This window comes from Camelus dromedarius, chromosome 19, assembly GCF_036321535.1.
Source record: "Camelus dromedarius isolate mCamDro1 chromosome 19, mCamDro1.pat, whole genome shotgun sequence".
Taxonomy (NCBI): domain Eukaryota; kingdom Metazoa; phylum Chordata; class Mammalia; order Artiodactyla; family Camelidae; genus Camelus; species Camelus dromedarius.
Window position 1 is genome coordinate 274,506 of NC_087454.1, and position 15,641 is coordinate 290,146.

At 51.4% G+C, this 15,641-nt stretch overlaps 1 protein-coding gene across 7 annotated transcripts in view; it reads right to left on the reverse strand.

Annotated features, from left to right (window-relative positions):
• The window catches only part of EXOC2 (exocyst complex component 2), a 120,094-nt gene that overhangs the window by 23,144 nt on the left and 81,309 nt on the right, over positions 1 to 15,641 (reverse strand). For 6 of the 7 annotated variants that reach the window (XR_004131364.2, XM_064476115.1, XM_064476116.1 and 3 more), the window contains 2 exons: positions 13,629 to 13,745; positions 5,041 to 5,182 (listed from right to left, as the gene is read on the reverse strand). Coding sequence is in view for 6 of the 7 variants with exons in the window: in XM_064476115.1 (XP_064332185.1) it covers positions 5,041 to 5,182; positions 13,629 to 13,745 (259 nt within the window). In the remaining variant the exon portion in view is untranslated. The remainder of the gene's footprint in view (positions 1 to 5,040; positions 5,183 to 13,628; positions 13,746 to 15,641) is intronic. The other variant, XM_031435302.2, reaches the window with a different exon arrangement.

Here is a 15,641-nt window from a genome sequence, read left to right on the forward strand (position 1 = left end):
CCTCCTTGCTCTGAGTCGTGGGAATCTGCGGCCCCTGCCTGTGGCCGAAGCTGAGCGCCACGCGGCGGGGCCGGACAGCACTGGCACCGCTGTGGTGTCGCTCGCCCTGGACCACACGCGGCGCCCGTGAGCACTGCCCTTCCTGCCGCCGCGTCAGGGACACACGTCCTCCCTTCCCTGGAACCGCGATGACTACAGAAAATACAGAAGCACTTTGAGTTACAATCAGTAAGGTACTTCGCCTATAGAAAGTTAATTTTAAATTCACATGTCAAGTATCTTTAAGGAATACAAGCAAATCTGTTTTTAGACAGAAAAAATAGTTAAAACCAGTATTTATGCGAAAACTTAATATGTCTTAAGGATGTGGACTTCCATGTGAATCTGCACATGGAGACTAAAAACATTTTCAATTTAGCTAAAGAAGATCAAATGCAAGGACTCAGAACTCCTAACAACGGTGGCTAACAGAACAACTGCACAGGCAGTTGAGTGACTCAGAACTAGCCAGAATAACCTTCCTGACACACACACAAATGCAGAGGTGACAACAATGTAAATATCCAACTGTCAGGTTAAAAAAGCACAACCCAGCTACGGCTTTAACGAATATCTCTTCTTGAATCGTGAAATTAATCAACTGGAGTTTTTTAAATGACTACATACAGTATCAGAAACTAAATCCACTGCTAAGTACAGCAGTAAATGATCAGTTACTTATATGATTTGCAAAATTCAGTTTTAGAGATGAAAATTCTAAAGATCATACTTAAGTTATTAATTGAAATTATTCTGGAAGATTAAAGTCAAACTATTTTGACGGTTCACCTTACACGAGGTCTTGACTTCAGTCAACTTTAAGCAAACTAAAAATCACTGTATGACTGTTTGAGACTGAGGTTCAGTTAGGATCACGCAGTCAAACTACACAAAGAACACAGCAAAATGCAGCTGATACAAGTGAGACCGACCCCGACAGCCTCCCGGAGGCTGTGGGACCAGAGGAGCAGCAGGCGCACCGCTGGCCGTGGTGCCGCCTGCTCAGGAGGGGGCTCATCCCAAGCAAAGGGCCCCCGCCCTCGAGGTCACATGGCAGCAGTCTGTTGTGAATGAGAAGCTGCCAGGCAGCCGTTACCCCACCCAGTACCCATCACCACATGACGGCAGAGGAGGGACGATGGGGCACTCGAGGCAGGCACCTGGCCGCAGGCAGTGGGACCCCAGCCCCCAGGACCCGGCGCTGCCGTCCTGGGACTCCACACAGAAGTTCCGCAGAGTTCACCTGCGCTGCCCTGAAGAGCACGTTACTCTGTGGACGGTGACGCCGCAGGCCTGCACACGTGTCTGCTGTCCCTGCCACTCCCATTCTAATCCAAGTGCAGCTACACGGAGCTTCCACAGAACACAAGCGCCACCACGCTCGCTTCAGTTCAGTTCAACAAATATGAACATCTCCTGCGCCCTGTTCACTAAAAAGTGAACAAGAACATTGTATGATTTACTTTCCTCTTAGAGAAGATACTGAGAAAAATCACCACAAAACCACAGACCAAACACTCGGAAGATAAACTGAGGCATGACCCGCACATTTACTAGGCTGTAAACGGAACGGCCTCGTCCCCCACAAGTGCGGAACACACACACGACACCGGCCGGCGCGTGCAGGCCCGTTGGGAAGGGCCGGACGGGCAGGAGCAGCCCTGTCAGGTGCAGGCTTCCGCCCGAGGGAGGAGGGGCTTCAGCAGGGGAGCAGCAGGTCCAAGTTGTATTTTAGGAAGACGGGCTCTCCCAGCAGGCAGGGGCTGGGACCAGGCCACACAGGGTGTCCCCATAAGAACTGGGGACGGGCCGGAGCAGGGGGCCTTTGTTCGCCCTGGAGGCACAGCACGAGGGCCGATGTGACACGATGTGACAGGACGAGGGAGGAGAGCCTGTCGGGGGGTCGTCTGTGAGGACAGCAGCAGGAAGACTGGGAGCTCACTGAGTGCGGAACTCACTCCAACTCTGAGGAGGGACTGGCAGAAAGACCAGCGGCCTCGAGGCACACAGCTCGGGGCCAGCAGCACAGGGCAGCCGGGGAGGGCGAACCCACAGAGGACAGGAGGGCCACCGGCCAGCCTGGGACCGGAGGTGCCACGGGAGGACCACACCTCTCAGGAAGAGGGTCCAGCCACGGGCTGCTAGAGACACAGAGCGAGAAAGGGAGCAGTCCATGGGCCCCCACTGGTGCCGGACGTGGACACTGGGGGTCTCAGGGCAGACAGGGAGGACGGGGGCCGCACAAAGCCTAAGGAACAACCCAGACGCCCGTCTAAGGCCGGGCTGCAAAGAGAAGAGGGCGGGGCCTGTGATGACAGCAGAGTGACCAGAGCTGCTGCCCCAGGGCCCCCACCACCAACCCTTGGCAGGTGCCAGTCACTGGGTCCTTCAAGAATGTGGGGTTCAGAAGATGGGAACAAGCACGAGGTGCTGATTCTATGCCAGACACAGGCGTGATGGGCACACAAGTGACTGAAGTGTCTGCAGGGAGTTAATACTTGGGATGTGCACGTGCACGCGTGTGTGCAGAGCCTGCCGTGTAACGACTCCTTTATTTGCGAGTTCAGGACTGGTAAACCGTTTGCAGCAGAGTGTGGTGAGATAATTCACCGGAGGGGACAGGGTCGGGGCTGCCCCCTCCAGCTCCGGCCCCAGGACAGCAGGGGGCCCCTCAAGGGGAAGCAGAAACCAGGCGGGTCCGCAGAGGCGGGAGCCCCACACAGACGACAGCTGAGTTTTGTGACTTGTTCCCTTGAGCAGAAAATAGAGAGATTTTACTGAGAAACAATTCCACGAACTGCGCCTTGTAATTCTGAGCCTTTCAGTCACTGTTCTACAAAACACTTAAATGACCCAAAGTCTGGGAATGAGAAAGGAGTTTTCTCACATCTTTGTTTAAAAATTCTCCCAAAACAGGGAACTAAAACACATACAAGAATAGACCTGTTCCGTCCGCACACAGGGGAGTTACAGGAGCCGAAAAGGTGCGATGGGGCTCAGAGAACCTGAAAACGCCCCTCCCGATGTGGGACCTTCACGGGAAGGCACTCCTCCTGGATGGACCCCGAGCAGAGCAGCCCCGTGGGAGCAGCAGGGTCCCGGCCACTGAACAAACACCCACTGACCAGGCACCGGGCACCTCGCAGGAGTCCAGACAATGCAGACACAGAGTCCAGGAGACAAGTGTCTCTGTGAATCTCAAAAGTTGCGATAAACTTCTGCGGGGGCATCTCCCACCTGAACTGATACAGATATTGCCACCCCCAACCTCCTCTAGCAGTCACCTGTTCTCTGCAGGAAGCCCTGCTGGGGATGCAACACACTGAACACAGAAACTCCAAGTCAACTGGACCCAAGCGTTTCAAAAGAGTGTAGATCAGAAGTCCCAGAGGCCACTGGCAGATGACCTTGAGAACGGTCATTTATGGCTGAAAGTCACGTTTGTTCACGTGGAGTCACACTCGCTGCTCACACAGAGGGGGCATCTCTTCAGTCTCCCTGGAAGCTGGCCACTAAACACGCCGTCAGGGATTTGGCTTGAAGGAGCTCAACCAACGTAATGGCTGGTGCCGAAACCACCGCACAGCACCCTCCTTGTGAGTAACTGTCTTACACAGAAAATGTGCGAAAGGCTCACAGGTTAGCCCTGAGACATCAGGCCTGCTCCCCACTGGCCAAGTCACCCCTCCAGCTGGCGTCCTGACACTCAGTGGAGGCCTGAGGAGAAAAGGGTGCGGGGGCGGGCCTCGCAAGGCCGGGGAGAATTACTGTTTACGCAAAGGCAAGGTGGTCGGAACGGGCCCCTGGGAGAGTGCGGGAAGGCTGGGCAACAAACCCCCCGTGTGCCGGAGAGGCTGCACGGGTGGGGGGCCCGCAGGGGCGCACTGGCTGCTTTGCAGATTTTTGTTTAAGTTAACGAGACGATACCACAAGTTACTGACAGGATCAGACTTAAACTGTAAAAGAATACATTTGGGATGTGAACTGTAATCTGGTTTGGAGCCGGGAAAGCCTGTGTGCCAAGTAACAGTTCTGGCCAGGGGCATTCGCCCTCGCATGCCCACCAGGACGGCAATTCCAGGAGTTAAACAGCTGCAGCCACATGCGTCTTATCAAGTTGATGATTCTGGTTTTCAGCTTAAAACCCGGGCATCACAGCATTGCTGCCCCCAACGTTGAAAAGGTAATGAAAACCAGCGGCGTCTGAAGAGCACATTTACGAAACACACCACACAACAAAAAAGAACAGTGAGCAACGCAGGTGACGAGGTAAGAGCGTGAAGGTTAACTCAACCCGGCGACAGCTCACGGGAACCCAGACTCACAAAACCCAAAGAACTGACACCCCGCGCAGACAGGGCCGTTTCTGCGTCAGCCTGCAGCCGCACACAAGCACCAGCAGCGGCCTGACTCCGTGTGCTCTACACTGCTTCACACAGAACAGCTACTCGGTCAACCAAAACTCTCACCGCACTCAGCAAGCAACAGTTACCCCTAAAATGCAAATGGTCAAGTGGTGCGAGTGACTTCTGCTGACGTCAGCGACAAGCCCGGGGCAGCAGTCCCCTTCCTCGTCCACCGCCCTCTGCTGAGTCTGCACAGTGGCCTCAGCCCGGACGTCTCCTCGAGCCCCTCACCCTCAGCATCAGCAGTCGGTCTCATGTGGCCGTGACCCGTGTCCTAAGTGCATTTTGGGACTGTCACTCGCAGTCTACCCCTCTGGGCAGGAAAGGAGTGTCCCAGAAGCAAGCGTCAGTCACTGAGAGGGTCGAACGCCGTGAGGTGTAAGTGCTTGTTCTCTGGGACTGAAGAACATCTTTAAGCCAAAAGTCTGCTAAATCCCAAACTGTCAAAAAATGGGTTTATGCTGATAAAAAGTTAAAATCAAACTAATCCCTCAGTAAGTATGAGAAAAATGGGAACAAAAGGAGGAGCACCTCCAGTATGACGGGTGAAGCGAAGCCGCGCCGGCGCCCAGGCTGCGCCGGCGCCGGGCCGTACCTGTGGGCGGCAGGCAGTCCTTCCAGTCGAAGTAGCCGGCGTAAATGCCTGGCTCCAGGGAGCCGACGATGGGGTCTGCCTTCAGCTCGATGTAGCTCTCAAAGAGCCTCTGGTCCAACTCCTTCAGCGAGGCCATGCTGACCTACAATCAGAAACACGAACGATCACAAGCCACTGACCAGCAGGTGAAGGAACAGTAAAACAACGTTAAGTAGAAACCTCAGTACATCTTAAAAGCACTTGTCACTTTTCCTACACAAAGGCATGAGTTTTATTTCACTTCCGGTAGCAGAAGCCAGTCGAGCACAGCCGTCTCATGGGGGGCTGAGAACAGCCCCCGGAGGCCCCGAGGCCATCACAGGAAGTGCAGCATGTCGGCCAGCAGCGCGCCAGGAGCGAAGACACCAGAGGAAAGGCAAGGAAAGTTCAGGTGGAGGCAGCTGAGCAATTAGAGACGAGGGGGAACTGAACCGGAGGAAAACGCAGCTGGGTTTCACGTCTGTGGCCTGAAAGCACCTTCTGAGTGCAGGGCTGGACCGCACACACCCAGGCCAAGGCCACCGGGGTTCCTAATTTCTAAACAATAAAGCGAAGGGGAAAACTATTCAAGCTTCTGGACCAGAGAGATAATTTACCATCCACACCAGGCTTCTCAGCTGCAGTGCTGGGACCTGACATCTCGACAGGAACGTCCCCCAGAGGCCAAGACCGGGACTCCACATCACTGGCCGAGCCCAGAGAGCCCTAGACTGAGGAGGGAACAGGGGCGGTGACCTGGCCCCCTCCACCCCACTCCTGGAGTGTTTAGAAACAGAAGCCGGACAGGTGATGAGCGACTGGGAACGGGGGCACAGGAGCGACTCTTCGAAGAAAAGAGGCGTCCCCGAGGGCGGGCGGGCCCAGTGAGGAAGCCTGCTGACCGGAGGCGCGGCGCACAGAGCGCGGCCGCACCGCACGCCTGCACCCGCAGGGAAGGAGGAGGGTGCAGAGAAGAGAGGCTTCACATTAATGCCCGGCGAGAAGAAGAGAAAACTCAACTCAGACAAAGTGGAAGGAAAACGAAGGCAAGAGCAGAAATCAGGTTAAGTCTTTAAAGTCATCGGTGCCCAAAGCAGGTTTCTGGAGGGTTGTTACAGTTTGTGTCAGTAAGTCTGACAACACAGAGGAAACGGACAAACTCCTAAAAAAGCAACTTTCTGAAAAGACAAGCAGCCCTCCGTGCACGGGACTCATGAGTCCATCGCTTAAAATGCCTCCACACACTGGAGACCCCAGGGCCAGATGGCCTCGCCGGAGCCTTCCACCGAGCACCAGAGGAGGAAATCACATCACACACAGGCTTTTTTCACAGAGCAGAGCCTGAGAACACTTCCTATTTTGTTTAATGAAGCCAGAAAAACCCTGATGTCAAAACTGGCAAGCACACTGTGAGAAGAGAAAATTCCAGACCAGGAGCCCTTGTGAACCGAGACACGAGAGACCCAACAAGCTACTGGCCAACCGGGTCTATGAACAAGCGAAGAAGCGGGGTTGTCTCAGCAGGACAGAAAACCAGGGCCGGACAAGGGTCCCCAACGCCTGCTCTCAAGACTGCACCAGGGGCCTCGTCCACGCAGTGCAGCTAGATGAAGGACCAGAGGAGGAGGACAGCTTCTGTTCAGCACACGCGGTAAACCCAGCATAATGTAACTATGGTAGTTCACACCACGTCAGAGGCCAAGGAGACAGGCATCAACCTGAAGACAGCAGCTCAAACCACAGAGCCTCCGGGAAATGGAGACCCGGGACACTGGGGCAGGCAGAGATTCCGCAGGGCACTGGGGACACCAAACATTCACAAAAGGCGATAAACCTGATCCCACCATAGTTTAAACTTCCTACTCAGAGTCACCACTGGGAAGCAAGCAGCGAGCCACGGACTGAGAGAACGGGGCGTCCATGTCCCTGCAGCCACACGGCTCCCGGCGTCACTAACAGGAAGGCAAGCAGCCAGCAGTCAGCGAGCACGCACCCTGAAGGGCGCCTCGGGGAGGAGGCACCTGAACACGCACACCCATACGTGCAAGGAAGATGCTTAACATCACGTTTATCCGGGGAAGCCAGCAGAGCTACAAGGTAGGCTCGAGTAAGAAGGAACATGGTGTGTCAGTGAGCAGGTGGGGCGCCGGGACACGGTCGCGCTGCTGGCTGCGCTTAATGAGACGCCCATTTGGGAAAACGGCTCGGTTTCTGTCAACCTGTTCCATGACCGGCAATCCTGCGCCCAGGAACACACACAGGAGTACAAAGCCCACCGAGAGCAGTGGCCACGTCCCCTGCACCCATATTCATAACCACCAAGACGGGGAGCAGCCCGACGCCCACTGCCAAGGGTAACTCCGCCAACTCTGCTGCCCGAATTCAGCGAGAAAAGACATAAATTACTGACAGACACACAATTTGGATGAATCTCAAAAATTATTAGGTCAGAGCAAAAGCAGCCAGACACAAAGGCAACGAAATTGGGTTCCACTTTCCTTGAAGTTCAAGAATAGGCAAAACTAACCCGTGCTGACAGAAGTTGGAACAGTGGTGAGAGGGGTGCCCGCTGCCTGTCTCCAGTGAAACATGGGGAAAAACGTGCTAATTCAATAACTGTGCCTTCAGACACAGACGCGCCGGCAGAACCAGCAAGCCGCTGCTGCGGGGCACCTGACCCGGAGCAGCCGGGGCCGGGCAGGCGCACGGACACTCGTGAGACCACCGTGTCCTCCTTGGAGGCAAAACGCGAGCCAAGTGCTCAGACAGCACCGCCACCTGCATCACAGCAGGCGGCCACGTGCGCACGTCCCGGAACAAGACGCCCGCCGGCGCGTGCCCCACCTCCCGGTTTCTACATGGGGTCTCAGCTCACGCAAAGTAGTTGAAGAAAAGTAAAATCATTATTCTGACTTATTTTAACGTTTCCAATTTAAATTTCCTACTTTACTATTTCCAAAATGTTCTGGTAAGAATGCTGTTTAAGAAATAAGTCTCTGAGAAAGAAAAAAATAACAGAAAAAAGCCCCGTTATTTTTTTCAAAAATGACAGAAAGAGTACGTTTAACGGAGCCGTCTCTGTGGACATGAACTCACCAAACTATAATCAGAACATCTGTGCAAGTGAGCCTGGATTCCCAGGTCCAGTCGAACTAATACAGTTTTATTCCTTACAACGGATGGCTGGACAGGCAGCAAACTGACAGTCCTTTATGCTCCTGAACCAACACTTGTCAAATGTGGACAAAACAGACACCAAATACAGAAAGAAACCCTAAATCCTTGTGCATGAAGCAGGATATGCTGTCAGTCGGCCCTGGGAGGGCTAATGAGGACCCGTCAGAGGGACCCTAACCCCAACCTCCCGCCCTATTCACTAGACCTGCCACCCGCACAGACCCAGTCGGGGGCCATGCCCCCACCCCCACACTGCCACCTGGAATTACACCGCTCCGGAGCACGGTAACCACCTTCTCTGACTTAGTAACAGCACCACAGAGAGGTTCTGGAAGGGAAGAGCAGCTCCAGTGACATGCAGCAGACACAGGTCTCCGCGAGGTCAGACACCGCAGACGCAGCGGGGGGAGGAGAGAGCGGAAGACAGTCCCAGTCACCACAGAGAATCAGCTGCGGGAACTCGGCAGGAAAAGGTAACAGACTCGGAGAGCAGAAGACCTAACGCAGATCCGACACGAGCTCCTGAAGGAGAGAAAGGAGTAAACAGGGAAGAACAGACATCTAGAGAGAATTAATGGCTGAGAATTTTCCAGGACCGAGTAAAGCTATCAGTCGGGGGAAAAGGCAAAAAAAAAAAAAAAAAAAAAGTCCATCAAGAGAGACATCACGGGGACCACAGGGCTGGAGACAAAGAAAACACCCGAGACGCGGCCAAGGGAAGCCTGTGACCCCACCCCCACCCCGTGACAGCCAGAAAAGCATGCGGACGGGCAGGTGGAGCAGGCGGACAGATGGAGTGGGCGGACAGACGGAGTGGATGGGCAGACGGAGCGGGCGCAAAGGCCTGGCCCGGGGCGCGTGGACCCTGGTCACAATCGAGGCAAAATCTTTTCATGCAAAGCAGCATTTCAGAAAACTCACCACATGTCACTTACAAAGCAAGTTTCAACAGAGATGAAACCATGATATTCTCTGACATTAGAATCCTTAGCATAGAGATCTCCAACAAAGAAAAAACTAACTCCTAATATGGAAACTAACTGCTCCCTCAATTTGGAAATTTAAAATCACACGTCTGCATGCTGGTGTGTCAAGGAAAAACACACAATTAAAACTGGAAAGTACGCCTCGAACAACTAAAACACCACGTGCAAGTACGTGGGACACAGCCAGAGAGGAAAATTCAGGGCCTTAAATGTTCATATTAAAAAGGAGAGGCTTGGCATCGACAAGCCATGTGAACAAACCATCACGCTCAGCACCCACTCACTGCATCAGGAGATGCGCAAGGGTGCACAGAGCTCAAGGCAGCCAGAGCGGCTCCTGGCAGGATTCCGGCGAGGCTGATCGAAGAAAAAGACTGAAAACATCGAGCAACACTAAGTATTAAAAGCTGTCATGACCACAGATGCCATCAAGATTGAAATAACATGAAACTATCGTTAAATAATTTAATGCTAATAAATTTGAAAATTTAGGCAAAAGTGACAAAGTTCAAGAAAAATACAGATGACGACATCTAACAAGAAGAAACTAAATCTTTTTTTTTTTTTAAGAGGAAACTAAATCTGAATGGTTCTTTAGTCTTTAAAGAGAACGAACCAGCCATTAAAAATCATCTCACAAAGAAAACACAGGCCTAGAAAGTTTTACCAGAGAATTCTTCTAAATATCCAAAGAACAAGTAATTCCAACTCTTATACAAACTCTTTCAGAATAAGAAAAAAGGGGACAGTCTAGCTCATTTTACAAATTGGCATAACCTACATGCAGCAACACGGGTAAACCTCAAAAGCAGTACCGAGGAGAACGGGGGTTCAGAGGAAAACACGCACCACATGTAAAGCTCAAACACAGGTAATGATGCACAGCGTAGGACTCAGGAACCGCAAAGCGCAGAGGTGACCCCAGGGAAGGGGCGACGCGGGGCGCCCCGCGGTGCGAGAGCCGCTCCTTCGGAGGGAAAACGCGTTTAACGCGGGAATATTTGGAAAGAGTTCACCTTCAAGGGGAGCAGTGCGCCAACGCTGAGCCAGTCACAACGTGGGGCTGACACCACGCTACGCCAGCGGTCTGAACAGAGGACGCGCAAAGTTTGGTACCTGCAGTTCAGGAGCGACTCAGACTGTTCAGACCCGATTGCTACAAGGACCCTCCCTGGACAGACTGAAAAAACACTCCTTGTCCCACCTCCACATTGGAATATCTGAAAGAGACTGGAGGCTTCACACAAAATCTCAATCAAGAATTTAATGCCAGACTTGTTGTTTAATGACTACATGCTTCAGTCAGTCAAAAATCTTCGATTATCCAAACCCTAAATTAGATAACTGCTTTTAAAAGACTGGGACAGGTTGAAATAGCATTTTACATATGCAGAAAAAGTCCTTGGAACTATGCAGTTACAGCTCACAGTGATAAAATTATGAGCTAAAGTTTATTAACCACATAGCTCTGGTTTTCCCTTCTCAAAGGTCTCAAAGAACTAATGACTTGCAGCAAATCTGGTTTGCATACTTAAAATGCAGAACGCTGTGTTTCCTTAACCCTCTCAGCACCTTTAGAAGGAACTCCTCTAGAACAGACGTGCACAGAAGGAAACGCGTTTCCTTGCCCAGCAGGGAAAGGTATGCAAATTAATATACCATCAAAGAGTATTTTCATCCATCGAGTTAAACCCTCTCGTCAGCAATGATGGCCAGCTGTGACGGGACCAGCTCCCGACAGGCCACCTGACAGAGCTCGCCAGGCACCTCTGGAGTCCACCGTGAGGAAGCGAGAAACACGACCGAGAACCACCAAAGCAAGCTGAGGGCTGCCAGTAGGAAAAAAGTGGGAAAAAAAAAAGTGCATCCACCCTAACAAAGATTATAAAGCCATAAAACTCCTGGAAAAGTGCTCACAGCAGACCAGCGCTCACTGCAGGCTGGATTCAGAGACGCTTCACCTCCTCCGGGGCACGGGCAGACACGGGGACGCGGCAGAGCCACAGCGCCAGCTGGCACACACACAGGCGTGAGACTGCCGTGCGGTCTTCGGTACTGAGGACGACTTCAGATTTTTTTTAATTTTCAGTATTTTTTTTTCCTAAAAGTAATGACTGGGTCTTACTTTTATAATTAGGAAATAAATGCATAACTGGAGAAAACATTTCTGAGACTTGAGCCGGCCACGACATGGAAGACCCCTAGGGCACGTGGGTTGCTAACGGGGCCTGCCGCAGAGCAGGCCCAGGAGCTGGTCCAGTAAATGTCACGTTCACCACTTCACGTTGTCTCACGGAAGTCCAACATGACACGTGTTCATCAACCAGCCTCACGTCCTTTTCTTTGGCAAATTTTCACGGAAACAATTTTGTTCTTTAAGATCTGGTCCTGGGCCAGAAAGCGTTCTGGATTTAGGGCAAGAAAACTTAATTTTGAGTCCTGCTACTTACAGGTCAACCTCTCTGAGTACCTTTCTGTTTAAAAAAAAAAATGGAGTTAATAATAGTTTCCTTAATTACTTCAGAGTTATTTGCAGCAAATAAAACTGTCTATATAAAATCATTCTAGTTTTAAACAACGAGCGATCATTAAGCTTTAATAAGCTCCTAACAAGCATGAGTACCTGGGTGCTGCTCCTGTGTTAAAATTAATTCTACTGTTGAAGACAAAGAACAAGCTAAAAGGAATAAACAAGGCTGCCATCTCCGTGTCTCTCTGGGCAGAAGTACCAACCAGGAAGCAGAAGGAACGGTGCCTGGAGAGCCCTTGGCAATGCCCCGACCACGGCTGGAAGGAGGCCCAAGAGAACTTCGGGGTCCGAGCAGCAGACGACGCTACGGAGAAGCTCAGGGAGCCCTCCCCTCCGAGGGCAGGGGCGGCGAGAGCGCGGGTGGGCGGCATGAGGGGGCCTCGTGCCCTGAGACTCAAGGGACCTCGGCCCCCAGTGTCACGTCATCCGCCGTTCGGAAAAGGAACTATGAAAAGCAGTGGCGGCTGACAGCCTCTCCACCTCAATGCAAGAAATATACTTCACTTGACTGTCACCAAGAAATTGATGGATTCACTCATAAAAAACAGAATCAGCACAAACACTGTCATCAAAATCTAGTTTACTGTCTATTCCTTTAATACACAGCGGGATGACTTCCAAATATTCAATTCCAAATTCTACGTCCTGGCAACCGCCCGCCCGGCCCCTCCCGGCCCCGTGACCGCAGGCGGCCTGGAGGGGCCTGGAAAGGACAGCAGAGCCCGCTTCCACGTCACTTTTTTAGCTTGCTTCTTCACGACGCAAACCGAATTCCACGAAGAGTCCCCACTTACAACTCAGTAAAACCTAGACACCCAAACTGACTGCTTGTTATAGTATGCGATTCCTAATCATTTAATCTGCTTCTAAAGTGATAAAAGATTAGTGTCATTATCGTTACGGCATGAAAGCGAAGAGCCCACATTCTACAAACACTAACTTCTCACTGCAAGAGACCACCTTGCAATTCTTCACACAAAAATTTCTGGAAATAAACTCAACATTTGGCCCTACAGCCAGAAGTCACAGCATTTCTCATCAGGATGATTAATCTTTACGAAAAGGCAGGAAAACAAAAAACAGCCACCCACTCTGACATTTTCAGTCTTTGAAAAAAAAAATCCCAGTCTAGTTCATGAACTAGAATCATCACCACGAAACATGTGCAATCCATCAAGAGTGCTTTCTGATTCTAAGATTAACAAGATCACTATCTTTCTCATTCTTCGCTCTGAGAAAACTGCACTGACATTAAAAAAGTGGTTCTAGCTTAGTTTTACTTAGAAATCTGATAAACCTTTGACCAGGAACCAACCTTTAATAACAACAAGATTACTTCATTTTTTCCTTTTCTGCTTACTTGAAAAATATAAACAACAAAGTGTAACATCTAAAAAAACCCTCCTCCGCTGATTTACACAGGACCTGCTTCTGTCCAGCCCTTGTGTACCTTTCAGTGAGACCCGGCACACCCGCAGCACGGGCCGCCAGTCTGTGTGCACGTGTATCTGTGTGCACACGTGTGTATATGCACATGACCGTGTGCGCACACGTGTGTACGTGTGTGTGTGTGTGAGCGCCCAGCACCTCTGCATGTGCTGGGCCGCGGGACGGGAGGGAGGGAGCGGGAGCTCCACGGGCGAAGGGTCTGCCCTGGCTGGAAGGAGTCAGAGGTGACTCCTGAATACGCGGGTTTGCTGCCTTTCTCTCCTTCCCGCCTCCTCGGCTCTGAAAAGCTCAGGTGGGGAGCACAGGGGCTCCAGAGGAAGCGAGCGACTCAGGGAGGGGGTGCAGGGGGCGCGGAGGGAGGGAGCTGGGAGCACGGCTGGAAGCTAGGCGGGGACATAGCCACATGTCTGTTTAACTCGATCACTTACCTGTGTTATTTTTTCTATTCCCTGGAAGTTGTGCTTTTCAAAATGTTCTGCGATGTTTCGGAAGGTGTGACGCTCCAGGTAACAGCAGTTACTGAGGACGATCAAAAGTCGCTGCTCCTAAAACCAATCAAACGCTCAGAAAACTACATTTATAGAAGCACAGTGGGGGACAGACAGGTAAGACTGATCAGTTATAATCTCTCAGTGTTGACATCCACACTCAATGCTTCGTTTTTCCAATAGAGAGAAACACAACATGGTCTTTAATTGTACGGACTGCTCGTTAGGACGCAGCACACGAGCCAACGACGTCCCTGTGGCATGTGATGGCTGTCCGGGGACACAGAGAACGGAGCGGAGGCCAGCGCTGCTCTTAGGACAGGGGCCGACCGCACTGTTACTCTATCTGCTACTCTTCGCAACAACAACAAAGAAGCTATAAAAAATTGACATTCCAAAGTAATTTAAAAAATGTACAAACTCTTAAGAGACTGATTTCTACATTCTTCATAACTTACAAGAAAGCTACAATGCTATCCACAGACGGGCTCCTTCAAAAAACGGGGCCTTCACAGAGGTTCCTCTGTGAAACAGTCTCCTCTTACGGGGAGTGAGGGGCAGAGGCCAGCAAACCCCCCACAGGCAGTCACGCAGGGACCAGTCTACACACCCCAGGCTTCCAGCTGCTTAAGGAAACTTCGTATCAAAATTACCAGACCCCAAAGCTGATGAATAAAGCATCCTCTTACAGCTCAGAACTGCTACAGGAACACGAAGTTCCAGGAATGGCACTGGCCCTGCTCCCTCAGGTGAGGGCTTCTCTGGAACAACTGTGACTAATTTAGGGCCTTGATTGAGATCCCATGACTAAAAACTAAGGCAAAACTTCTTTCCAGGAGAAGGTCACACCCACACTCTGCCTGCTGTTTTGTGCTCATCCAGGTAGCTCAGGCTAATGTCAGTAACCCGGCAGGTGCACAGACCACAGGCTATGCTCACCAAACCCCCATCACCCCTAGAATTCCACTTGGTTCCTTCACAATGTGTAAAACTCTCCATGTCTTTATTTAAAACTTCGTTTTTAATTCATTTCTGGCAGAGTGTGACCTATTCACTGCATTTTGTGGTCATCAACAAACATAATTAAAAGGCCCAGAAATTATTAAGGTGTTTTCAAAGCAATGAAAGGTTATCAACGCTGGAACAACTCTACGGATGGGAAACAGACGCTTAAACAAGGTAAACTCCTCCACATTGTGTTCAAACCGTGTGAGACGGGCCAGGAGGTGCCAGGTGAGGCTGGGATGGCCAACTCCTGCCCACGCCAGGTGACACCACCATGTGTGAAGGGCCTGAACTGAAGTCGCCATGACGCCATGCTGGCTGTGTCGCACAAATCCCAAAGGCCTCTCAGCTCCACGATCACCCCTAATGACTTTCCTTCAGGACCCGCCCTCCAAGTCCTGGCCTTCCCCCAGCCGCCCACCCAAGCCAGCCGTGCTCATTAACTCTGGGCGATGGGTACTCTTGTAATCTAAATGGTTCTTCCCCAAAATGGAAAAACTGTGTCAAGTAATTTGAAATTTTACTCTTAGTAAGTGTATTTTTCTCTCGAATATAACCAATCAGAATAAAAGTGGGAAGAAAAACCGAACACACACATAAAATTCTTAAACTTAGATGACTCATCAAAAAACGATGAACAACTTACACGAGTAAGTGCGTTTGAGAACAACAACTCAACCCACCCAAGGGGCACCCGCATCGAGGACGCTGGCCTCACGTCCTACTCCAGCTTCTCCAGTCTCTGTGACGCAGGCATGGCACCCTCAGCGGCCTGCCCGAGGTCTACCAGCTAGCCAACAGCAGGCCAGAAAGCAAACCAGAACCCTAGCCAGTCTTTTCTTCCCAGAACTGTCTCCACTGGATAGCAGAGCATGACCCTTCTTCTCAGTCATCTGGGCCAAATCTACGGAGAATCCACCGGGGAAAACACAGGGACTGAACTTGGTA